Source organism: Gorilla gorilla, chromosome 10, assembly GCF_029281585.2.
Source record: "Gorilla gorilla gorilla isolate KB3781 chromosome 10, NHGRI_mGorGor1-v2.1_pri, whole genome shotgun sequence".
In the NCBI taxonomy this organism is placed as follows: domain Eukaryota; kingdom Metazoa; phylum Chordata; class Mammalia; order Primates; family Hominidae; genus Gorilla; species Gorilla gorilla.
Genome location: NC_073234.2, coordinates 94,613,045 through 94,640,511, shown reverse-complemented (window position 1 = coordinate 94,640,511; position 27,467 = coordinate 94,613,045). Strand labels below are relative to the sequence as shown.

Genomic DNA, 27,467 nt, shown 5'->3' with positions numbered 1-27,467 from the left:
AATTTACACAAAGTCAAACACTTCAACAAAAAATTCAATGAAACATCCCACTACTTTGTTAAATAATTATAAACATTGTAATTGAATGATCAAATTTTATTTTTCATGAAGATGTCTGTAACATTACTATTAGTTCACTTATAGGAAAGAACTATCCATAAAATCATATAATTTTAAAACTCAGTATTTTTCTTGGGTATTCTTGAATATCCACAGTAGGGCTAAATCTGTCTCAATGTCTAAGAAAGGTTAGTCAACATTCTTAGATATTGAGACAGTAAATATATATATATATATATATATATATATAAAATAAGTATACATGAATATTATATACAAAAATACTTAAGCTATGCTCTCTTTTTTGGAAAGTATAAGTATATATACTTTTTTCCAAAAAAAAAAGTAGAGTTTAACTTAAGTATTTTTGACTCATTTTGTAAAATCAAATAGCAAACAGCAATTTTAGAGTGAAAAGTTCAATTTCAGCATGGGAATTAATAGGCCTGTTCTAAAACCTCATTTCATCATATAGGGGGTATGAAGTTCATAGCCTCGGATTGGTCACAGAAAACCTTAGGCTGAGAGGATTCCCAGGTGATGGACTTGATTGAGTTTCTCTGAAGGCCTGACCTTCTCTCTGATCTCCCTGGTGACCCCAAGAGGCCAGGGAATCCTAGGGACCTGGAGATCCTAAATGACTGAGCTGTCAGCAATCTCTTGGGTAATTACAGCCTTACGTCAGGAACTAAAGAGTGACTGCGAAAGGAGTTGTTTTAGGAATTTGGAGAAGCTAAGGGTTGTTTGCTTTTCTAGTATTGGTCTACTGAAATGTTTGCAGAGAAAAATGCTGGTGCCAGGCAGGCATCGCATAATCAGATACAATTGATTATTATGAAGCTTAAATGCACTAAACATATTGAACTTCCCTTTTTAAGTCATGGAAAAATACTGGGCTAAACTACTGAAACTGGGAATAAACAATGTGAGGAGTAGCATAAAAATGTGAGTCATTTAAAAAATGGATTTAATATCAGGCTTTGTGAATTATATTTGATGTTTGACCAATCATGCTCTCGTATCTTTAGGAGAAACAATGAACTGTCTGTGATATGCAGAAACAATCAAGGAAAAAGTACCATTTTATTTCTGTGTAATAGCTACATAACCTATGCAGAAAACACAAAATGATTGTGGAAAAATATGAGAAATAAAATAATTTTTCGTTGTCATTTTAAAGCAGTAGTTTATGAGTGTGTGTGGCCTTTTGTAAGCTTTTAGAAAGAGTTCCTGTGGGCATGTGTGTTTGTTTGTGTCCAGGGTTGCTGTTTCTAGATCCAGTACACAAATGTCTCTCTCTTCTTTCAGATAACACCCAGAAGACCTGTACACTTTTTAACGAGGTGGTGCAGTGCCCTTGACCCTATTTTACCAGCTGTCAACAACTAGAGGCCCACATCCCCCTTTGTAAAGAGTATTTCTCAATAAGTTATTATATGAGCAGCAACTGGCGAGTACAGCTTGTGATGTTAGAAATGCTAGTAATTCCCTTACCTCTTCCTTCTCAGCACTTTGCAGGTCACGCCATTCCTCAGTTACATGGCCAAAATCCACTGTGTTCATAGGGACTTTAAATTCTCCAATGATGTCATGCTTAGAGAAACGATCAAAATCATATACAGCCATCACTAGGGTTTTGCCACCCAATTCTGAGTATGGTACCTAAATTAAAAGAGATGAGGATAAAATATCCAGTCACAAAAATGCTTAAAACATGTTACTTGTTCATGGTGCTTAATTTAATATTTACGTTGCATAAACAGAACAGGGAGATAATTTTGTTTTTGGTTATTTTTTAAATTGAGACTTTTGACAAACTGCTTGAGGCTAAAATTGCTTGAGAGAAAATGGGAAATTTTAGTGATTTATTGCTTTATCTCAAAGTTCTAGAAGCTGTTAGCATTATTAATAATGGATCCTGCTGTTAGTTATACTATAAAGCCTTAAGATTAATAAAACAATAAACAAGCCAATTGCATTTGACTATAAGTAAGTTTTTCTTGTAGAATATTTTGTTGTTATTGTTGTTTTAAGTTACATTGTCAGGGTGTAACTTACTGAGGGGCAAATAACTTATTTCAAATGCTCCATTAACTCTTTCAAGGCATTTAAATGCCACAGTTCAATGGAGCAATGATTTATTAAAGGCTATGCTAGGAGTCTGAAAGGATTGAAATGATATTCACAAGTGCCTCACCTACTCCCTAAAATAATTTGCTGATTGACAAGAACTGACTAGGAAATTGATGTTTTGAATATAAGAGGTGCATTATAATAGGGGTTTTGAAGTTCATTCTTGGGTATGACATGCCTTAGGATGAGTGGTGGCAAAAGGCCAAGAACTGATGAATTCTCCAGCTGTTCAAATATATCTGGGACAGATGCTATGGGTTGGGATGTTTATTAGTGACATTTTTAATATTCAGTGAAAGCAGTGCAATCCAAGTAAGCTACACTTCAGTAACTGGGTAGAAATACCTAATTAAGAAATTGTTTAGACTTGTCTTAAAGGTTTGATCAATTTTCATACACTTCCTATTATTTTATCAGTGTAAATGGTTGTCTTATGCTTCAGCAAACATTTCTCAATTAACTCTGTATATTAAGGAGGGAAGAAAAGGAAGAATATTGGGCCATCTACATACAAGAAATTTTAGTTTTCCAAAGAGTTTTTCTTTTCTGTCATTAATTTACCATCTGTTTGGAACCTGATTATTTTATTAAAATGATATGATTAAAAAATAAGCAACGTACTTTTTCCATTTTAGAAGGAATGGAAAATAAACCCTTCCAAAGAGCTGACTCTCAAAGAAAGAAACAAAATTTTTTAGAGTAAGGATAAACCCTTGAAAATTTTATTGTATATCTAAAATCTCTCTAGACTTTCTAGTGATTGTATTCAAAGAGCAACAGTCAAAAACCTGGACTTGGGGTCAGACAGACCTTGTACCAGATTTGGACTTTCCAACTAAAGGGCCTGGGGCACGTGATTAAACATAAGTTTATTCATCTATTAAATTGTGATAATACTGTAATAATGACTGCTTCATGGGGCTGTTTTAGGGATGAATGATATATGTAAAACACCTAGCACAGAAGAAGCACTTAAAAATATTTATTGTTTGAATGATTAGTAGCTCCTTCAGATAACTGTTTTGGGGGAAAAGAAGATGAATTAATTTGGGGCATGTTGAGTTCCTGTTAAGTGATTTAAATCCATTGTAAAGCCAGGCTTCTTTAAAGTCTTTTATACTTCCATTCCTGTATCATATTGCCTCTTGGCATTTCAGGATGAGTAATCTACAATGTCTAACCAGTTCTCTAGAAAAATTGAAGTATTTTTAAATATAGCAGAATATATTATACTTTGGATTTATGTATAGTTTGATCAACCTTTCTGAAATAAAATGAAACTTGATAAAAATGTATAGAGAATTCAAAAATTTCAATAATTATACTTGGTTTTATAGAAATTACTAATAAAATTATTAGCATTTTTTAAAGAAATAATAATGTAGGTAATGCAATACAAAACAAAGCCCCAATACATTAGCTCATATAATTTAAGAATTTCCTTACTAAGTTTTGGTCAGAAACTGCTGACCTAAGTTAAGGTTAATAAATAGATGAATAAAACAACTGTGATTACTATTACAATATTTTTAAAATTTTATTTCCATTTTATGTTTTGTGGTATGTTGACTATAGTGATTAAGCTTCATGAGCAGATACTCTTCATGAACTGAGTATTTCCAGAATGTCTTTACTGCTACTTTAAATTCACTGTCTAGGTAAAGAAAAACCAGATTTTAAATAAGATTACTGACAATACGTGAGGGACCTTTGTCTTGAAAACTCAGAAATTTTAGAGTGAATAGAAAGACACTTCCCCTTTACATAATTGAAAACAAGGTTTGAGAAAATGACTCATGCCCTCATTTTCAATTTGTTTCATCCCAGAATGTTTGCCAACACAAGGCACATGCTAAGCCTGGCTGATGGACATGATGATTTTGAATTAGCCTGCTGGCATATTCACAGACATTTCATTTTTCAGAAACATATTGTTCTAAGTAACATATTAAAAAGTTTTTTTTGCATGTTAAAGATATCCACCAAAAGAATTGTTTTTATGAATGATTTCAAGCCAAGATCCACGAAGATCCTGGAGACCTGCAGGACATGTTTTCCTGATGAGATATTATATGGCTGGAATCTCTCTGTTGTTTGTCAACTGAGGTGCCTCAACAAGATGAAGAACATCAGGGCAGAACCTAGAGTAAAGGAAAAAGGCTAGAAATGCAATAAAAAATATGTTCATATTCCTTTTATTGATTAGTTAAGAAGAATGACTTTGAAGTGCTCAAATTGCCCTCTACACACACAATTTTGTTACAAGAGTCATGTCTATTTGTACCATTTAAGCATTGGGACATAGCTTACTTAATCCTGGGATTGTAACAGATGTACTTATTTTCACAAACTTTGAAATTCAGAAAAATAATGATTTCATTCCTTTGGCTTTATTTCAGGGAGGGATCTCACATTTTAGATGTGACTATGACATCCTAGTCATGTTCTAGTCCATTCCATTCTGAAATGACTGAACCGAATCCTACTCTGAACACACTGAAAGGCAATATTGAATGTTGACTGTAGTGAAGATAAGAATTTTGCATATTCTGACTGGAATTATTGTGAGTCCCTGAACAAGCATTCATGTGCATGTCTATGTATGTGTCAGGATGAGATCAGTCTTTTAAGTAAAACAACAAAGGAAAGGTTATAAATAAATGTTAACAAATACCTTGAAAGTAAATTGCTCATTGAAGACAGGATTAAGGGTTTTTCGGTGGACTTTTGTCTCAAATTTCTTCTTCTTATCAGGTAGCAGAAACACTTTCACGTAAGGATCAGATGTGCCCCCCATGTCCAAGGCGGGCAGTTCGGCAGCCTGAATGATCCCTACCAGCAGCTGAAATCAATGACAGAATACAGCATAAATAAATATCAGTGGTCATTTTGGAAAAGATCGATTTGTTCACAATGCTGCATATTGGGATTTCTCCCTCTTCCTATTTATTTTTAATAAACTCTGATTCTCTTATGAATCTGAACACAGAAGGCAAATGAACTGAGCTATGTAGACTTCAGAAACCCAATTATGACAGATGCAGGCTCTGGGAAGCCTGGTTTTAAGCACAAAAGAGGCTTTTAAAAGGTTGCTGATTGCAGTTAAATATGGAGTTCATTTTTGCAAAAGAGTTGTAATCAAATAACTTTCCAGTTGCTAAAAGCTCTTGTGCATTGTTTTTCTTTCCAGAGCATGATTTGTAAGTGAAAATGCATTGTTAAGCAATCACAAGTTTGTAATTACAAAGTGGGAAACTTTTATTCTTTATCAAAGCCTCAGGCTAGCTGAGTAGAAATTTCTTAGAAATTGGGTAGCATTTTGAGATAAAAAATAAGATCTTCTAGTTTCTATTATATTTGACCTTCACTGGTGTGCTGACTACATTTATTTTAACTTACAGTAGAATGATTATTATCTATGAGATTCTGTGTTTAAATATAGGACACAGAGTAAAAGAAATGTAATTTCAGCTTCATAGAAAGGAAGGGAGATTAGAGGTGAGGTTTTTTAATGGTGAGTAACTGTGTTTTTTATTTTTTCCAAACACCACAGAACTATTACATTTGTTTAAGTCTGTTTTCTCACTGATGCATTCTGAAGCCTCATTATGAATATTAAGGTATTATGGTATGGCTAATATTTTTGCAAAGAAAAAAAGAGGTGTGACTAGACTATCATAGATACTCTGCCATTAGAGATTTTGTGTCAACAGACTGATTTAGATCCATATAGGTAACAAAGCAGACTCTTACTGTTATTCAAGGTATATGCTATTTTGTAAATGCAGTAACACCATAGGTTTTTACATCTCAGCCTGAAAATCTGAGTTCATGCCTTTTTAGCTAGTAGGGTAAAAAAGCAATTCGCCCTCTTAAAAAAAATGCATAACCATTTTAATTGTGACCCACCATGTACTTCAGTGCATTTTGGCTAGGTGGCTCAATTTTTAACATGGCCCAATAACCTGAATGATTATGTTGTTTCTATTTTAATGCTTCAATATCTTTTTTTTTTTTTTGTGGAATCATGATACAACAGTGGCAATAAGAGTACTAGATTGTAGGTAAACAAAACACAGACAGATGGTCAAAAAACAGCTAAAATAGGCATCGGATTATAAAGACATGATTAGTAAAGCAAACAGTCTGTCTCTGTTTGCTAAGTAGGTATTTGGTATTTACCTTTATGTAGTAATGCGAATAAGTAAGATTCTATTTCCTCATCCTCACTTTTTATAACCAATTTTCTTTTGAGCAGAAAAAATGCTAGAGAGATGGCTTAAACTCTTTAGAAACTAGATGATTTATAATTTAGAGTTTTTGGATATTTTGTTAATAAAGAATGAGGTTACTTTTTACAACATTGTTCTGACTTCTGCCTAAGAGATAAATATCACATTTCTCTGTACCATGAAAGCGTCTTAATTAGAATATTTTAGGGTTGTCTTTTAGTTTTGGTAAACATATATTTGATCCAAACTTTATGAAGTTTTTCAGACTTTAACTTCCTGCCTCTTAGGAATCACTTTATAAATCAAATTAGCTGAGAACATTTGGGAAAAATCAATGCGTAATATTTTAAAAATTCATCAGTTTCTCAGAATGAAATAACTTTTTAGATTTGATGTTTGCTGAAAAGGGAATAGTAAATGTACTCTCACTATATTTTAGTAAAAAAATTCTCAGTGTTATTATTTATTTTCTTAAAAATACTACTTTATAAAATGATACTTATAGTATTAATAATTAAAGCTAACTTGAAAGCTTCAAAATTATGACTAATCAGAATGAGACACCACTAGATTTCCACTGGAAAATATTAATGGTCAATATGATGAAAAAAATACTGGATGCATATAGAAAACCAGATTAAATTTTTGGAAAATATGTTATATATTAAGACCAATATAAGTTGTCCTTGATCTTTCCTAGAATATATAAATAAGAGGTTTTGCTCCTAACCAAATCCTGATGCTCAAATTTTCATGGAAGTGATAGAAATGACCACAAATGTCAGATGTAATGAACTAAAAATGGTATAACTACAAACCTGAACCTGTAAACCAATAATGTAGTTTTCTAGAATGTATTATGTAATAACTAGCCAGGGCTATAATGAAGCTGATCAAAAAATTATTTTTAATATGACAGTATATTTGTACATCCTTCATGAGGAACCCTCTGGAAACTTTAGAAAGTGAAGACATTATTTGAACTGTCAATTCCTAAATAAAGCACAGAATTTCTGCAACTGCTTAGAGCTCTCACAGCATTACTGACTTTGGATGTTAGTCATCAAACATGAGCATTAGTGTTTCATTTATTTATTGTTCATTTCTCATCAAACTGGAAATCATTAGCAAATGCTGCATTACTAGTAACTGTATTTATTTTACATTCATCAGTTCTTTACCCAAAAAGATGAGAGAAGCAAAATGAACTGGAGAGGTTTAAAACTTTCCTACTTGGAGAAGGGCTATGTCTTACAGATTATTTTATTTTATTTTATTTTATTTTATTTATTTATTTTATTTTATTTATTTTATTTTATTTATTTTATTTTATTTTATTTTATTTTATTTTATTTTATTTTATTATTTACTTTATTTACTTGAGATGGAGTCTCGCTCTGTCGCCCAGGCTGGAGTGCAGTGGCACGATCTCGGCTCACTGCAAGCTCTGCCTCCCGGGTTCACACCATTCTCCTGCCTCAACCTCCTGAGTAGCTGGGACTACAGGCGCCCGCCACCACGCCCAGCTAATTTTTTTTTTTTTTTTTGTATTTTTAGTAGAGACAGGGTTTCACCGTGTTAGCCAGGATGGTCTTGATCTCCTGACCTCGTGATACGCCTGCCTTGGCCTCCCAAAGTGCTGGGATTACAGGCCTGAGCCACTGCACCCTGCCTGTCTTACAGATTTTTAAAAACCTGATCTCTAACTTAGCCTGTTCCCCTAATTCTTATCCAGCTTTCACATTTCTTTAACAATTCAGAAGGTAAGGAACATTTTCATCAACGCTGTGGATCCTGGAATGTCTTCGAAAGAAAAGCGATTTTTAACAGTTATCTTTCAGCAATCTCTATTTTATTGACAGGCAGTCAATAAAAGGTAGCCAATATTATCATTCATCTAGGTGGCATTTCATGACTTCCTGAGAAATTGAAGCAAAAATGCCCATTTTGTTACCTTCTTTAGTTCCTTGTCACTTTTTGGGCAATATTCCTAGGCACTAGAAGTAAGTCTCTGGTTTTCTCACTCTTTTAGAATTGCTATCTCATTAGCACTAGGAGTTTCACCTAGTATCATATATAAGGCCATCCTGCTTTTAAATTTAATGAACAAGAATTAATTTTTCATCTTCGATCCCTTATCAATTCATTATATTATTTTTCAAAAATTTGGCTAGAATAGTGGCCCAACTCAAAGGCCCCTAGCCCTGTCTAGTTCTAAATCTGTAAAGTCCAAGGAAGGTTGCTGCAGCTCAGGCTGAGGAAGCTGAGAAGGTGAGACTGTGGCTAGAAGCTCTCAGAAGCAGACCGACTGCTTCAAGTTAATTTGTATTCTGTCTGCCTGCTGAAAGTGCCACAAGTAGATGTAATCGGTTGAATACTGTGAATTCTAATTAGCAGAAGTTAAATTAGCAAGTAGGGGACTGCCTGTTCTTAGAAATTATTTCATCCATAGCTTTGATAATTGCATTTTCCCCTCGCAGCAAACAAAATATTTTAAGAAGTATCTTGCTGCAATTTCTACTTGGTAATTTCAGAAAATGTAATGGAATTAGAAGACATTTCTCCACTTCAGACCTGGTTATTTTGGAAATCATAATCCAGTGAATACTGAAGTTTTCCCAGTTTCTCCTCTTCTTTGGGTTCTTCTTTTTCTTCTCCATCTGTCAATCCAGTTTCAGCATCATCATCCTTGAGGGCCTATGTATAGAGAAAGGATCACATGTGAATTTCAGTGAGTTTTCATCAAAACTCAAATTGAACTGGGCCTGTAGTTACACTTCCAGGCTGTTCGAAGCAAGCACTAAGATGCTGGAAATCTGTTTGTCTGACACACATTCACATTTGCTGCTTACATATTTTTAAAATTCCTTTTGTGCACGGAATTTCTTTCCCCAATCAGCAAGCAAAATGGAAGCGATGGAAGAAGCCCCTCAGAATATTGCAAGCAAAAAATGTAACATTGTTGCAAAGAAAGTGTCAACTTGGTGTTGTATTTGGCTCTGATAAAACTGCTGCTTTCAGAGGAAAGATAAACATGCTACTAACCAGGCCAAGTTTCACATTCATGTAGTTTAAAGAGATGCTCAGCATCATATAAAATATCATCTCTACATGCAGTGGAATAATTAATATAAAATGCATGGCCTTTTGTTGCCTTATTTCCTATGAAAAAGATAGTTCAGTAATGATCCTCAGAAAATTTAAATTCCCTGTGTTTCACACATACATTTATCATGGTATGAAAAAGAGGAAAAAAACATGCCACCAGCAAATCCATGTTTAGAGAAAAGTTCACCCCACTTCCAATTTCAGTTTACCACTTTATTTTCATAACAGCTCCACCAAAAGCTAGGCTGAATTAAATTGATTAAGTCTGTTTGATATCAAAAGATAGTTAAGTTTGCAATTCTGTCAAAAACAAATTGGCATAAGAATTCGTTTTGTATTTAAGAACAAAATCAATTGTATTGAACTCTCAAAACTCAGTCTGACCAATTGAATACTCTTTATAACCTAAAACTTAAGTGTACTATAAATGGAAATATTAGAAAGCTCACTAACTCATAAGTTTCATTCAAATGCTCTTCTTTTTAAAAAATCAAAATATATAATGTGTTTTTCTAACATGCAAACATTTTGCTAAAAATATCAAAGGTTACAAAGGTTATAAGTACATGAAGTTTTGTTTCTAGGGATGTGCAATTCTTACTGCTTTAAGTAATTAGAATAATTAATTAGAAATCTATACACAGTCATTATTCAAAATTAAAAAAATACAAAATTACATTTTCCTGAGGTTGAAAAGATTAAAAACTTTTATATTAACCATTTGTATTTTTTCTTCTGGGGACTGCCTGTACATATCTTTTGCTAATTTGTCTATGTGTTGTTTGCCTTTTTCTTATTGATTTGCAAAGGCTCTTTGTATTTTAATGATTTCAACTTCATTGTTGTGTTACATATCACAATTATTGTCTCCTGGTTTTAGGTTATAGCATTTTCGTTGCTATTTTTGTATATGTGTATGCATGCATGTATTACTGTAGAATCTCACAGAAATCAAAATGGATATGCCAGTGGTAGACTGTTTTATATCTCTGATAAAGTAAAGGAATCTTAACTCTTCTTAGCTCTCAAATTGAAGCTAAGAATTCTCATAGAACTCAAATGCAAGAAGTATAACCAGGCTGTAGATAGGCATCAGTCATCAGACCGCAGTTCCTCCACTCTGCTACCCCCACATCCAAGACTACATGGTCTTTTTTCTTTGCTGTGTTCAGCATTCTCAGGAAGGAGATTCTCTGTTCAATCCATGCACTTACTCAGGGACCTTCAGTGGTGCTTCAAAATAGCACCCTCAGTCCTTGAAATTACAAGATTTTCTAATTTGTCTTCACCCAGTTAACTCCAATTTGATTCTAAAAAACTGAGACTCAGCTGTATCACAGATTAATAGAACTCATTCAGGTGGGAAGGTCATATAAACAGAATTGAGCTGTTGTCAGTGATGCCTCCCCTTTGTTTGCTGGAAATTTCTTAGGAGCCTTCAGTGAGTTTTGAAAATTGAAAATTGCCATCATGATATACATCGGTGTAGAAACATTATCAAATTTGGTTATCTACAAACCACTTAATTTGGAAAGTTTAATCTATGCTTCATTGTTTCTTTGAATGTTAAAATGTTGACTTACTAATAGCTAAAGGCAGGAAACAACATGAAAATATTTTAAAATTTATTTTAATTGTTTAATTTGTGAACAAGGGGCTTGGTCGCTAAAGGTAACATGATAGTAAAGTGACAAAAAAAAAAAACAACTACTGAGTTTAATTAGAGAACTTCAGGCAGTGGAATCCCTTTGCCCTTTCAAAACCCTAGCTGTGTATAAGTCTTTAACACTGTCTTAGGTGTGCTCAGGAAATTGCAGCTTAGGTAATTTGCCTCCCTGTAAGATTTTGGTTTTTAAAAAATAATAACAAACTATTTAACATCTATTTCTGTTTGATAAATCTGCATGTTGCTCTATTATTATAATAAAAAATTCATTGATTAAAATACCTTTTCAAAAGTCTCTTTCAGAACTGAATTTATGTATCATGTTTCAGCCCAATGCAATTTGAAATAGCTGATATATTAAATCTCCTTCTGCCTAAGTGGTTTTTACCTGAATAGAAGGCAGGACCATCTCTGCAATTATTCTGCATGAAATAGGGCTAAATTTTTGATAATTTCTCAGTGCTACTGTTCATCACTGAAGTGATTAAGTCTATTCCTGTCCCAAAGGCTGAGCTTAAGCAAGACATTTTCTGTACCATCATATTAAATTCAGACCTATTAAATCAGTAGCTATTATAATATCTCAAGAGCACTATTTTCCTCTTCATAGAACAAAATTTGGAAGAAAAAGCTTGTAAACCTAGCAGTACTGAGGTTTGATAAATTGCAGTAGAAAAAGCTGGGTTGGGAACATCAGACCTTATTTTAAATTTCAAAGATTAAGTGCGCATGCATATGGTTTGCTTTGACATTCAACAGGTGCTTTGTTTGCAACCATCAAAAGGAGCATTTGTTCATTCTCAGTTACTTTGTTCAGATTTGGATTTAATAAGGCGCACTAGAAAAGTAGCACAAGGGACTGAATTTCTTTTTGTGTCCATCAACTTAAAACTTGAGCTTTCTAATACTGTTATATTTAATCTGTTAGTGTGTTTAAAATGAGAACACCTTATCTTTAAAAAAATCAATTTAGTTCAGCCTCTTGATGTGTGTCAGAATGATTTACCCTCAGCTGTGGAGCCCCAGGTGCCAGGCCACTAAATGTATCTGAGCGTTGACTAGGGATGTCTAAGTAGCAGAGGAAACCTACCGCAAGGGGCAGTCCAGAACAGTCATGAGACACAACACAGATAAGGACATAGAAGGAAGAAATAAAAATTAAAATATCCACACACATTAGTGAAAACCATGGAGAAATGACCTTTCCAGACCTATGACTTTACATGTGAATACTTTCCCTCTGTCTGGTTAGTGTTCTCCAATTTTAACACATACAAAAGAACACATAAATATATATCTTATGCAACATAAATGTCTATACTTTTTGCAGTCATTGCAGAATATTTAAAAAAATCTTCCTTGGTTGCAAAACCTTACTATAGAGACATGTAGTCATGAATATTGAAATTTGAATTTCTGTGAATTTGATATGAATTAAAATGGTAAAAATGTATTGATTGTCCTAGAGCCTTTATATCTTGTATATAGAGCCTATATATAGATATTTCTTAAGATTAAGAAATTATATCTAAAATGCCTCTCACATTTGTCTTGTTTTTAAACGAGGAGGGCATAAGCCATCTTTATTTTCTTCCACATGTTCACTTCAACATTCTGCTGAAGATATTTTGAAGATATAATTATTTAATAATAATTTCAATTTGTATTCATGCTGTTTGGAATTTTGGGTGATCTGGCGATCATCATGTGATGAAACATCCTCTTAAAATCTGCACATTCTATTTTGCTTTTTTAGCCTTCCTCTTCATAAAATGATGGAACCCATGATTAGCTACTTTTGTCTGCTTCAAAAAGTAGCATAAGCTATGGTTATATAAACGTTTATCACTGGAGTGTATATTCATCTGTCCAAATTGTACCTTATTCTGTGAATTTAATTGTTCATAACTTAGAAAAATTGAGACCTAGCTAATGTCCTATGTAGACAAAGTGCTCTACCTAAAATAACTGAAAACATCTGTTTGAGTGGTTGAAATTCTAAATAATTTGCAATAACAGATTAGTATAAACTATCACTGACTTCTTAATATTTCTTTGTTTGAATCATTTTCTCTGTCTCTCCCCATCCAAAAAATAGATCATCAATGAAAAATTAACCCCCCATTAATTCTCTATATTTGAGATCTTGGTCATTTATCCAGGTCATAACAGGGGAAATAAACACCACCACTATGCTGTAAATTATAATTTTACATCATACAGAACAAATCCCACAAATATTATAGATTTATTGTCCTAGGAAGAAATGCTATCGTTATCACTTAACATTATTCAGTAATTTTAATTAGTTCTAGAACACAGGGAAACCACATTCAAATTTTATGATAATTATGAAAAAGATAGTGATCTATTGTCAAATTATTGTTTTCACAATATTGATAAAATTAACATACATATTATTCAGTCCATGTCCATCTAGGAGGTTATTTCCACACTTAATCTCCCAATAAGTTGTTTAAAGAAATCTTTCTCAAGTCCTGCTTGCTATGAAAAGTGTGGAAATAAAGTAAGACATGCCTGGAAATTTTAGTTTCTACTTAAATTAACTGAAGAGAAAAATCTTTATTAGACACCTGTAGTTGAACGCTTATGCATTGGCTTTTGTGACTGTGATTAGAAATTGCCAGAAAAATCAAACCCTTGCTACTCCGAGCTCAGGCCAAAACTCTCTGAGTATGAGTACAGGCATTTCATCCATTCCATAGCTCCAAAACAGAACAAAAATGCAGGGAGTAAAACATGAGCCTTTGTGAAATTATTATCAATAGATACTATAGTGTCTTTGAGGAAAAAGAGTTTAAAACTGAAGCTGAAGGGGAGTTAATGTCCCTGAATGTGTAATGAACTAGGAAACAACGCAAATGTACTTAAAATGCCTGTTGTAACACCTGATTAAATTGTTCTTAAGGAGATTCAGGTTTAAGAGTTTGATTAATAGTAATTAATAGTATAAGAGAAATTTATAAAACTGCTTATATATTTTGCTATTTGGGAATAAATAAAACTTTTGTATTTGATGGAAAACACTGATAATTGAAAATATTAATTCTATAAAAAATCTGTACATTTACATTTTAATTTTAAAATATGAATTAAATATTCTTTAGAGAGATTCAACATGGATATTATTTCAAAAATGAAGAGGCATTTAATAATTATCATTAATAGTAGTAAACATTATCTTGAACCAAGTTGTCCAATTAATTTAGCCAAAAACAGATAGCAACATAAAGAACATCCAAATAGCTTTTTTGGGCTTGGAAAGATAACCCAGCCAGATGGATTTTATAACCAGTGTTATGGTTGTAATTGTCCTTATTAAATTGAAATGAGAATTTTGTCTTATAAGAAATAAGAAAAAACTTTTTCATAGGGCAAAAATTCTATCCTGTCGTGTTCTTTAGAACTGGCTCATATTTCTCTCCCTTCTCCCATGTAACTCATTATTCTTGAGAACTAATTTTTCAGCTGGATGGACATGTAGGAAAAGCAGCTTTCATCAAGTTTGATGAACAGCTGTAAAACTCAGTTATTTAACAGTGACTGTGAACGGTAGAAATTAGAAAGATCCCCTGCCCAAATGCAAAACACTCAGGCAGTTTTTATCTGATTTTTCTAACTCTAAACACAATGAAGACTGGTTAAACAGATGTAATCAAAATATTCAGGCATCATTCTCATATGCCAAACCCATCAAGATGGGCCTGATGATCATGGATGCTCTTTTCTGTTCTATATGCTCAGGAGATTGGAAAACCCTGCCAAATGCCTCCATTATGCTTTGGGATCTTGAACAATGACTGAAAGGTTTGCAAAGCATCTCAAAAACGATATGGGTCCAGAAGTTGTTTATTTCTATAATTATATGGCATAAAATAATACATTTGTTTATCTTTTTTAAACAAAATAAGAAGAAATGTAGAAAGAATACATTACCTGATCTTTCATCGTCTTCCCTAAGTCTTTTACATCTTTCATGTTAATGGCATTCTTCCCTCCTTTTTCCTTTCCCTTCTTCTTGTTTTTCTTTTTGAACAAACATTTCTTACAGATACAAAAGCAGCAGGTCAGGACTAAAAGGACTGCGACTATGGCTATCGCAATTAAGGCCCATGGTGGCACTGAAAGAAACGCACAGAGAGCACTAGTCATACAACACTTAGATGTGGAAAACCTTTTAACTCATGGCTATAAAGATATTCATTTTTTTCATTTGCATTTTTGAGCACCCGTTATGCTGCAGGTACACCATTCCTCAGTACTTTATCCATGTTGTTGTCTCCCCTGAGTGTATTGTTTCCTTTCTTTCCCACTTTGCCCTTCCAGATATGTCAAATGTCATCTCCTCCCTATTACTTTTCTTGACTCTCCAAGCTAGATTTCTAGGAACACATCTTTTCACTCATTCAGAGCCAAGCTTTGGAGTTCAGCCATTGAGTTTAAATCCTGGCTTCACCATTTACTAGCTGTGTGATCTTGGGCAAGTCATCTAACCTCTCTCTGCCTCACTTTCCTCATCTCTAAAGTGGAAATAAATTGGTAGGTACCCCATAGATCTTTCTGAGTATTAAATAATAAGATGCAGTGCCTGGCACATGGCAAAATCTTAATAAATGGCAGCTGCTATTACTCATCTATAAAATACTAGGTGTTGTATTCTTATGTTCTGGCATGGTATGGGGCAGATATTAGTCGTATATATAGAACAACAAATGTCAAATCATAACAATAGTGAAGGTTAATTAAAAGTACTTGGTGATTTGAAAATCAATCATGGGGGAAATGTATGCACTGAAGTTCTCCAGATGTGGGTGATGTTCATGTGTTCGGTGGCTCTTAACCCAGGTTTACATTTTGGCTTTGGCCACTTAGAGGCTGTGTGACTCTACTCAGATTGCTTCACTGTTCTGAGTTTCTGTTTCCTCCTCTATACAGTGAAGATTACAGTGGTACCCATTTCATCTGGCTTGAAGATGAAAGGGATTAATATGTTAAAAAGCTTTCAATGCATCTGGAACATAGCAAGAGCTCAATTAATGTTAGCTGTCAATTCTTTTTTTTTTGAGATGGAGTCTCGCTCTCTTGCCAGGCTGGAGTGTAGTGGCACGATCTCGGCTCACTGCAAACTCTGCCTCCTGGGTTCAAGCAATTCCCCTGCCTCAGCGTCCCGAGTAGCTGGGACTTCAGGCACATGCCACCATGCCCAGCTAATTTATATATATATTTTTTTAGTAGTTATGGGGTTTCACCATGTTGGCCAGGATGGTCTCGATCTCCTGACCTTATGATCCACCTGCCTCGGCCTTGCAAAGTGCTGGGATTACAGGCGTGAACCAGCGCACCTGGCCAAAGTTAGCTATCATTTCTTTATAGTCAAGGCATTGTGGGTAAGGCAGAGAGCTCAGGACATATGAAAAAACATAAACTACTCACACAAGTAAATACGTAAAAAGCAAGATAAATACACAGAGGGGAGTTTAGTGAAAATGCAAAGGGAATGAAAGGAGGAAGGATGATTTTTAGATAAGAGGAGAGGCTTAGGTTTACAGGCTGTTTAAAATAATAGAACATATATACATAAATATACTCAAATAAACATTGAGTTTTCTATTACAGTTGTCTCTCTGCTAAAAGTTAATATATTTTCTTATTTGGTATGCCTTACACCATGTGCTTATAAAAAATAAGGTGACAGGGAAACATTTATGATTTCAGTTAGATTGGAAGGGAAGTATTCATAATACAAATCACAGCTATTGAGATTAATCAGAAGTAATTAGATTTGTCTGTTGTAATAAAAAAAAGATACTTGGCACTGAAATGATAAGAAAAAGCCGAATAAACACACCTATTCTTACATCACAGAAAACAGACTTTAAATCAATAGCAGTAGTAAAGACAAAGAAGGTCATTATATAATGATAAAGAATCAATTCAACAAGAAGATATAACAGTCATAAATATATACGCATCTAACATCAGAGCTCTCAGATTCATGAAACAAATACTACCAGACCTAAGAAAAGAGATAGACAGCAATACAGTAATAGGGGAGAATTCAACAATCCACTGACAGAAGTAGACAGATTGTCAAGGCAGAAAGTCAACAAGGGAGCACTAGACTTAAACTGGTCTCTGGAACAAATGGACCTAACAAATATTTACAAAACATTCTGCCCCAAAAGTGCAGCATATACATACTTCTCATCAGCACATAGAACATTTTCCAAGATAGACCATATGACAGGCCACAAAACAAGTCTTAATAAATTTTTAGAGATTTAAATCCTACCAAGTATCTTCTCAGACCACAGCAGAATAAAACTAAAAATCAATTTTAGGAGGAGCTCTCAAAACTATAAAAAATACGTGGAAATTTAAAACCTGCTTCTGAATGATCTTTGGGTCAATGATGAAATTAAGACAGAAATTTTTAAAAATTTTTGAAAGGAATTATAACAGTAACACAACGTATCAAAATCTCTGGGATACAGCAAAAGCAGAGCTAAGAGGGAAGTTTACAATGCTAAATGCCTACACAAAAAAGACAGAAACATCACAAATTGACAAGCTAATGTCATGCCTCAAGGAACTAGAAAAACAAGAACAAACCAAACCCAAACCTAGCAGAAGAAAAGAAATAATAAAGAGCAGAACTAAATGAAATTGAAACCAACAAATACAAGGATCAATGAAACAAAAAGTTGGTTATTTGAAAAGATAAATAAAATCGATAGACCAATAGCTAGATTAACCAAAAAAAGAAGAAAGAGAATTTAAATAAGCTCAATCAGAAATGAAAATGAAGACATTACAACAGATACTACAGAAATGTAAAGTATTATTCAAGATTACTCTGAACACCTCTAAGCAAACAAACTAGAAAATCTAGAGGAAATAGATAAATTCCTAAAAACATATAGCCCCCCCAAGCCTGAATCAGGAAGAAATAGAACTCTTGAACAGACCAATAACAAGTCTTGAAATTGAATTAATACTAAAAAAAAAAAAAAAAAAAAAACCTCACAACAAAGAAAAGCCCAGAACTAGATGAATTCACAGCCAAATTCTACCAGTCATAAAACTGACATCAATCCTACCGAAACTACTCCAGTGGATCAAGAAGGAGAGAATCCTCCCTAACTCATTCTGCAAAGCCAGTATCACCCTAATAACCAAGCCAGAAAAGGACACAGCCGAATAGGAAATGTCCCTGATGAACATAGATGCAAAAATTCTCAACAAAATACTAGAAAACCAAATCCAACAGCACATGAAAAAATTAATTCACCGCAATCAAGTGGGTTTCATTCCAGGGATGCTAGGAGGGATAAATATATGCAAGTCAATAAACATGATTCACCACATAAGCAGAATTAAAAATAAAAACCATATGATCGTATCAATAGATGTAGAAAAATCATTCAATAAAATCTAGCATCTCTTCCTGGTAAAAATTCTCCACAAACTAGGAATAGAAGGAAAAGGAACATACCTCAAAATAATAAAAGCCAGATACATCAAACCCATAGCCAACATCATACTGAATGAGGGCAAAGTTGAGTGTGTTCCCCCTAAGAACCAGAACAAGACACGGGCTCCCAGTTTTACCACTTCCATTCAACATAGTACTGGAGGTCTTAGCCAGAACAATCAGGCAAAATAAAGAAATAAAGAGCATCCACATTGGAAAAGAGGATGTCAAACTGTCTCTGTTGGCTGTTGATACAAATGTATACATAGAAAACCCCAAAGACTCCTAGATTTGATAAATGAATTTAATGAAGTCTCAGGGTACAAAATCAAGGTACGTAAATCAGTACCACTGCTATATGCCAATAATAATCAAGCTGAGAATCAAATCGAGAACTCAATCCCATTTATAATAGCTGCAAAAAACATAAAATACCTAAAAATATGCTTAACTAAGGAGATGAAAGATCTCTACAAGGAGAACTACAAAACACTGATAAAAGAAATCATAGATGACACAAACAAATGGGAAAGCATCCCATGTTCATGGATTAAAAGAATCAATATTGTGAAAATGACCATACTATCCAAAGCAGTCTTCGGACTCAATATAATTACTGTCAAAGTATCAACATCATTTTTCACAGAATTAGAAAAAAAAACACTAAAATTCATATGGAACCAAAAAAGAGCCTGAATAGCCTAAGCAATCCTAAACAAAAATAACAAATCTGGCAATATCACATTACCTGACTTAAAATTATACTACAAGGCTCTAGCAACCAAAACAGCATGGTTGTAAAATAAAAGTAATATGAAAGTAGACATATAGACCAATGGAACAGAATATACCCAGAAATAAAGCCACGTCTCTACAGCCAACTGATCTTCAACAAAGCCGATGAGAACATACACTGGGGAATCGATATCGTATTCAACAAATGGTGCTGGGAAAATTGGATAGCCAAACACAGAAGAATGAAACTGGATCCCTATCTCTGACCATATACAAAAAAATTAACACAACTTGGATTAAAGACTTAAATGTAAGACCCGAAACCATAAAGATTCTAAAAGAAAACCTGGGGAAAAAACTCTTCTCAACATTGGTGTAGGTAAAAGATTTATGACCAAGACCCCAAAAGCAAATGTAATAAAAACAAAAATAAATAAATAGGACTTAAATTTAAAAACTTCTGTACAGCTAAATAAATAATCAACAGAGTAAATAGACAACCTATAGAATGGGAGAAAATATTCACAAACTATACATCCAACAAACGGCTAATATCCAAGATCCACAGGGACCTCAAATCAGCAAGAAAAAAAAGATAATAATCCCATAAAAAGTGGGAATATGTGAAGAGAGATTTTTCAAAAGAAGCCATACAAGTGGCCAACAAACATATGAAAAAAGTGCTCCACATCACTAATCATCAGAGAAATACAAATTAAAACCAAAATGAGATACCACCTTACAGTCAGAATGGCCATTAATAAAAAGTCAAAAAAAAAAATAGATATTGGCATGGATGCTGTGAAAATGGAACTCTTACTCACTGTTGATGTATTAGGTAAATTAGTACAACTTCTATGCAGAACAGTATGGAGAGTTCTCAAAGAACTAAAAACAGTTCTACCATTTGATCCAGCAATCCCACTAATGGATATCTACCCAAAGAAAAAGAAGCCATTATATCAAAAAGACACCTGCACTTGTATGTTTATTGCAGCACAATTCACAAACGCAGAGGTATAGAATCAACCTAAGTGCCCATCAATGGATGAGTGGATAAAGAAAATGTCAGATACAGATATAGAGATATAGATAGATATAGATAGATAGATCATGGAATACTACTCAGTTATAATAAAAGAACAAAATAATGTCTTTTGCAGCAACTTGGTTAGAATTGGAGGCCATTATCCTAAGTGAAGTAACTCAGAAACAGAAAACCAAAAACTGCATATTCTCACTTATAAGTGAAAGCTAAGCTATGGGTATGCGTGGGCATATAGAATGGTATAATGAACACTGGAGACTCAAAAGTGGGAAGGGGATGAAAGATTAAATATTACCTATTGAATACAATGTACACCATTCAGGTGATGGGTACACTAAAAGCCCAGACGTTACCACTATAAAATTCATCCATTTAACCAAACCCCTAGAGCTACTAAAATAAATAAATAAATAAGGAAGAAAAGACAGCAGAAAGTACATGACTAGCCCACATGAATATTACTAATGTATAGTTACCTATATACAGCATATATTACAAATCTCTTGAGGTCTTCTTTGTATCACTTGAGTTCCTATTGTTGCTATAATGAATTATTCCAAGTTTACTGTCATAAAAGCCACACACATTTATTATTTTCCCATTCTGGAGGTCATAAATCTGAAATCGGTTTCACTGAGCTGAAATCAAGGTGTCAGCAGGGCCAATTCTCTCTTGAAGGTGTAGGGGAGAATCCATTTCCCTGCCTTTTCCAGCTTCAAGAGGCACCTGCATTCCTTGGCTCATGGTCCCTTTCTTTATCTACAAAACCAGCAACAGAGACTCTTCAAATCTCCCTGTCTCTCTTGGACTCTGACATTTCTGCCTGCCTCTTTCACTTATAAAAACTCTGGTAATTGCATTGAGTCTACACTCAGATAATTCAGGATAATTTCCCCATCTCAAGATCCTTAATCTAATCACACTTGCAAAGTCCCTCTTACCAGGCAGGGTAAGGTATTCACAGCTTCCAGAAAATAGGATGTGGTCATCTTCGAGGGGCCATTATCATGTCTACCACAAGGTATAAATTAAAACATCAGAAGCAGTTTTAAATTAATTTGCCTTGTACTTAATTATTATGTATCAATTTACCTTTGGGTCAGATAATATATGTGAGATTGATTCATTAACTAGAAAATGAAAATAAAATTTTTAATAGAGTTTTTATACTAGTCAATTATTTTCTGCTGAAAGGCCTTTAAGTTGAATGTTAAAATTGTTATTATAAACTTCCATGTAATGGTAGTTGGGTAGCGATAACAATAAACTGATAGTTTTCTGCCTGTAGCAGTATTTTGATGAGACTATTTTTGACTGAAACTCTTATTTTGTATTTAAAAAATCACTGCATTTTATGCTGTTATTGGCTTCACTGAATTATTTAATTTAATATGTTCTATTAAAGAGACTTTAAAGCTAGATACAAATTTTTTCTCTGTATACATTTTTAATATTCACATTTTTAACCTAACGACCTAAAGATAAATTTGAATTTCTCAAACTATTCAACCTATAGTTTTTCCTCTGTAAAACTGCAGTGATACTGAACAAAACTGCTACAAAGAATAAATAAGATAACGTATCTATAACTGTAGCCAAATTGCTGGGCCATAACAGGTAGGTAGGTCTTCAATAAACTTTTAGCCTGATCCAAAATATATTCCACAAGATTTGCTGACCAATATTGAAACATGTTTCTACAAATACTGCAGATGAATAATACTGTGGGTATTGTTTCTTAGTAAACTTGCCAAATTTTAAATATTTGGTTACTCTATACAATTAAATAAAATTTTAACATGAGCATCCAAGTAACTCTATTTACTAAAGATGGCTGTTTCTTTACATGATATATGACTAATGAGTGAAGCTATCCTATAGCTGTACAAAATGATAACGTTAAGCATTTTTTATTTTGTCTATCTAAAGGTGCCAATACATTGTGAAGAAAATTCTGTTAATTTCATTATATTTAATACAGCATATTCCAACTTAAAGTTATTCAGAAGATCAACTGAAGGCAAATCTAAAAGACAGCAGTGCTTTAAGAAATAAAAGTCATAAAATAAAAGTTTTTCAGTGGTTATAAATTACTTTCAAGTTGCATTATTTCAGATTTCTTCCTGTAATCTCATGTTGCTAGCTCTTTAACTCCCTTTGATTAAATGATGTTCCTTTGCTTTCACTATTTTCTTTTTGTGAACTTGTCAAATCATCTTTGTCTTGTCTTGTATAATTTAAGAGACTTTTATGTAGCTCTCTGAGCGACTATCACCACACAAGTCCAACTGGGAGAATAATTTATGAGGTTCAAAATGAAGGGTCATTATGAATGCTGTCTTTCCCGCAATGAATACATACACTCTCTTGTTCATGCATGACAGGATTTTAACTAAATCAAGGGAGATAGATGCTTTTAAATGAAGAATTATGAATGATATCATTGGTTATATAAAATAATTTACTTTTTTAATCTTTACCTTGTTTAATAAGTTTAGAGAACTGGAAGAAAACTTCTTTAGGTGTGGGTTTATCTGTAACTGTCACATAAGTATTTCTTTGGTAGAAAACACAATTTCAAAAGTTGTAGTTTTATGTCCTTAGGTTAACATCTAGTATCCAGTCATAAGCCAGAATATTATGCATAGTAAGTATTCTGCACAATGATACTAAATGCAGAGGAAAAGCAAAGAGAGTAGATTTTCTCAATTTTGAAGAGAGGTTAATTTTTAAGTGTTTTTACTTTATCAAAGTACTCCTGACTGGTGTTCAGCCATCTCACACCTGCAGACTTCAGCAGAAGAAAGCTGTAACTGCCAGCGGAATCTCAGGCAGTTCATGCTCAGAATACAAAACTGACCCAGGATGCAAGACTTCCCACTCAAGACACAAACAATGGCTCTCAGGCCACACCCCTCCTGGATTGACCCGCAAAGCAGAGGTGTCCAGCTCCCGCACCTGTGGCAAGAGCACACTTCCCACTTGTGCTTAGCTCTGGCCTTCGGGGTTCATCCCCACTTGAGATTAGATCACGAATCTCATTTGGGAGTTTCTTTCTTTCTTATTTATTTATTTTTTCAGACGGAGTCTTGCTTTGTCGCCAGGCTGGAGTGCAGTGGCGCCATCTCAGCTCACTGCAACCTCCGCCTCCTGGGTTCAAGCGATCCTCCTGCCTCAGCCTCCCGAGTAGCTGGGACTACCAGTGCGTGCCACCACGGCCAGCTAATTTCTGTATTTTTAGTAGAGACGGGATTTCACCATGTTGGCCAGGATGGTCTCTATCTCTTGACCTCGTGATCTGCCAGCATTGGCCTTCCAAAGTGCTGGGATTACAGGCGTGAGCCACTACGCCCCACCACAGTTGGGAGTTTCTGGCAACCTCTAAGCACTGGCTGAGTTTAACTTGCCAACTTTTGGAGGATTTTATGAGTTAGGATCAGGAATGTCTTCCTTCTGTTTCACTGGGGTCTAGGAGTGCCTGCAAAGTGTGTCCTGATGCCACTCCTCATATCCTCCTCGCTGCTCACAAAATCAGCTTCAGTGCTGGGTAGGGTTAAGGCGCTCCCCCGTGGCCCGAACTGCCAGGCTTTGCAGTGGAAATGAGAATCATGGTGATGGTCTCTCCCTCTTTTGCCCTTTGGAGACTCACAGTTTTCTGCCTCACTGCCTACTGCTCCTTTGAAAGTGAAGTTTCTTTCACTTTTTCTGTTAAGTTTCTCTTTTCCTTCTTGGATAAAAGTTCACAATGTGTGGCCAGCATGGTGGCTCATAACTATAATGCCAGTAGTTTGGGAGGCTGAGACAGGAGGATCACCTGAGTCCAGGAGTTCAAGATCTAGGCAACATGAGACCTTAGCTCTACAAAAAAAAAAAAAAAAAAAAAAAAAAAATGGTTGGATGTTGTGCATACCTGTGGTCCCAGCTATGTAGGAGCTGAGGTGATAGGATCACTTAAGCCCAGGAGTTTGAGGCTGCCATGAGCTATGATTGTGCCACTGCACTGCAGCCTGAGTAACAGAGTGAGATATTGTCAAAAAAAAAAAGAAAAAAAAAAGGTAACACACACTATTTTGCTCTCTCCACGTGGCTGAGGCACACTAACAAAGGCTCCAATCTGCTATCTTGGGGGTAAAAAACTGTCTTTTCTTCTTATCTACCCTTTCTATCTATTCATTCTGCAACCAGTCTCAAGACTCTAACATGTACTCAGGATTCTCCAAAAGATAATGAATAGCTTTTTTTGGTCAAACCCAAACAACACTGTCTGTGGTATTAGAAAATCTTGATCATAATCCTTCTTAAAATTTTCTTCTGCTTTTATTTTCATGTTACTGTTCCCTACCAGCATGTCCTGCTACATCTCTACATTTTTCCCCTCTCCTTCCCTTTCTATTCTCAAGGCTTGAATGTGGTTGCTACTTAAGGTGGTTCTCAGCCCCTTGGTTATCTTCCCATTCACTCATTGTTGAGCACATGCTTTCCCATGCCTCACTACTCGGTCAGTTACTCTGTTCTACTCCCTATTCTATACTCCAGGAGTGTATTCCCAAAGTCTATAGAATGCTTTGTACATCCTTTATCTCCTTCCCAAACCAGTTCTCCAAAACAGCTCCATGGCTCTGTCGGTGCTTCTGTCGTTTCCTACCCCATTGGAAAAATGGGGAAATACATACTCCCAAATCCAACTGGTTGGTAAGCTTTGCCATTTCTCCTTCAATGTGTTTTACTCTTCTTTTATGTCTATTTATAAGGTGTAGACCTGATATTATCTCCCATCTGATCTCTTTTCCCATCAATTATCTCCTCTGTCCATTTTACTCGTTCATTGTAATCAGATAAAACTTTCCAATATATAATTATCAATTATTTTGTGCAGTGTTCAAAGTCCTCTGTCATTTAGCCCATCCTACTTATTTGTGTTTATTTCTCACTGTTCCCCCACACTCACCTCTATTCTCATCAGACTGGGTAAGTTGTTCCCTGCTCAATTCTACTCCTGTGTTTTCTAAAGTGCATTCTTTCTTTTTTCAAATGCTATTCTTCTTCCTCTCCAGTCATTTAAATAATACTTCCTTTTCAAGGCTTACCATATGCCTCACTTAGCATTGATGGATTTTTAAATAAAAATATCGGATACATCTGTTAAAATCTGCTCCCCATTGGTAGAAATATTGACTATGTGATACAATACATTGAGTGGTTTATGTTAGATGGGTATAAAAAGATGCATTAAGAAAAAAAGAGATAAATGTGTGCAAATGTATAAAATGTATCTTAATAAACTCTCTTCCCATACAAGAAATGTTTTTCTCACCGACTTAAATCTTGGCTCTCTGTAGATTATTCATGACACAAAGCACTGATATTAATACAAACACAATAGAAATACTTGGAATCATTTAGAAATAAATTAGTATTAGCAAGTCTTTTGTTGAAAAAAAGATCTTCTTTATCAAGAAAGCCTGTTTTTTCATGACAAGTAGGCATAAATTGAGCAGTTAAAAATTGTGCAATGAAAAATATTTATTGAGCATCTACTATGTGCAAGGCATTTTTCTCAGGATTGGGATACAATGCTAAGGATGGTTTGTGCAATCATGAAGCTTATTATTTATTTCCCAGGTGTTAAAATCTCACTCTTATTTGTTTTACTAAAAGAACTCAATTTCTCATATTTGCTAAACTCAGCTCTTAGAACATAATACGGTACATTTTTCAAATGAAATCTACATGGCCTAATAGGCTCCTGTATACAAATTTAGTGCTTCAGGAATACAACTATTGATGAAGCCAACTAATAAATATTCTTTCTACAATAAAAATATAACTCTCAGATGGAAAAACGTCATTATTTCTTCTTCCAGGGAGTTTTGGCACTAAATAAATTTTTAAAAAAATTATTTACTTAAGGAGTCCTGACATATATATATTTTAAAAGTAAATGCTCCAAATATCTTTCTCTTTAATTGAGCATTGTGAAAACAAAGATGAAATCTTCACCAAGAGCAAGGGTGTTGCAGAGTATACATTTTAAAAAGGAAAATCTTTGGTATTATAGACTAGCAGCTGTGCATGTCAAGTTCATGCTTCCAAATCTGAGGCCTGTTCATCAGACATTCATTGAATCTCACACCTACTGAATGAACAATTGGGGAGGAGCCCATTTTCTAATTTATACAATGTGCCCTATGGCTAAGGGGAGGCAGGCTCTATGCGGTTCTACGCATTTATTTCCAAATGGATCTTTTTTGCAGTCCCTAAAATGCCTGAGTCAGTGCTCAACAAATATTAGATGACTTGAAGGAAACCCACATAGCCATGTTCTTAAGCTCAAGTAGAAGTAGAGTGGACAGTCTTTGAAGTACGCCACTATCTCAAGGGGTTTTTCCTTAGCACTGATTCTCTTCATCCTCATTCCCATTCATAGTCAGCTATTTCTGTCCCCCAGGCTGGAAAACTTTGGTAGATTTACTCACTGGGATCTTGGTTTAATCTACAGCATAATTCATTGTCTTTTGTATTTCTGCCTTGGTTTCACTTTTAAGGGCAGATTTGTATTATTAGTTCCATTGGCATTTATCATATTAAGAAACAACCTTAAATCCATATCGTTTTCACAGGATGAGCTATATTTTCGTCCCTGGAAAAATATAAGCTTGTACATTTGTATCAGTCCCAGATATTTCAGCCAAGAGCCTCAAGACAATACAGGTAATACCATTGCTATGGTCACCACAAAAATTCAGCAGTAACTTCAAGCATTTTCTACCTTCAACATATCTATATTTTGTCTTATGAATGCTTCACCACTGCACTAATGTCTGCATTATTCATTTTATGAATAATCTACATGTTTCTTCATTCTTATATTTACTGATGCTTTTTGCCAATTTCTAGTTTTACTCAAAATAATCCATCATCTTTCTAGATCATTATAAGTAGATGCAAGGTGCAGAATATAATATGGAAACAATTATTCTGCTGTTAACT

The 27,467-nt window shown here is 34.4% G+C and overlaps 1 protein-coding gene across 3 annotated transcripts in view; it reads right to left on the bottom strand.

Moving 5' to 3' along the window:
* The window catches only part of SYT1 (synaptotagmin 1), a 577,710-nt gene that overhangs the window by 150,733 nt on the left and 399,510 nt on the right, over positions 1-27,467 (bottom strand). For 2 of the 3 annotated variants that reach the window (XM_004053612.5, XM_055358751.2), the window contains 4 exons: positions 15,157-15,341; positions 9,000-9,122; positions 4,868-5,035; positions 1,555-1,722 (listed from right to left, as the gene is read on the bottom strand). In XM_004053612.5, the coding sequence (XP_004053660.1) occupies positions 1,555-1,722; positions 4,868-5,035; positions 9,000-9,122; positions 15,157-15,341 (644 nt within the window). The remainder of the gene's footprint in view (positions 1-1,554; positions 1,723-4,867; positions 5,036-8,999; positions 9,123-15,156; positions 15,342-27,467) is intronic. The other variant, XM_019039060.3, reaches the window with a different exon arrangement.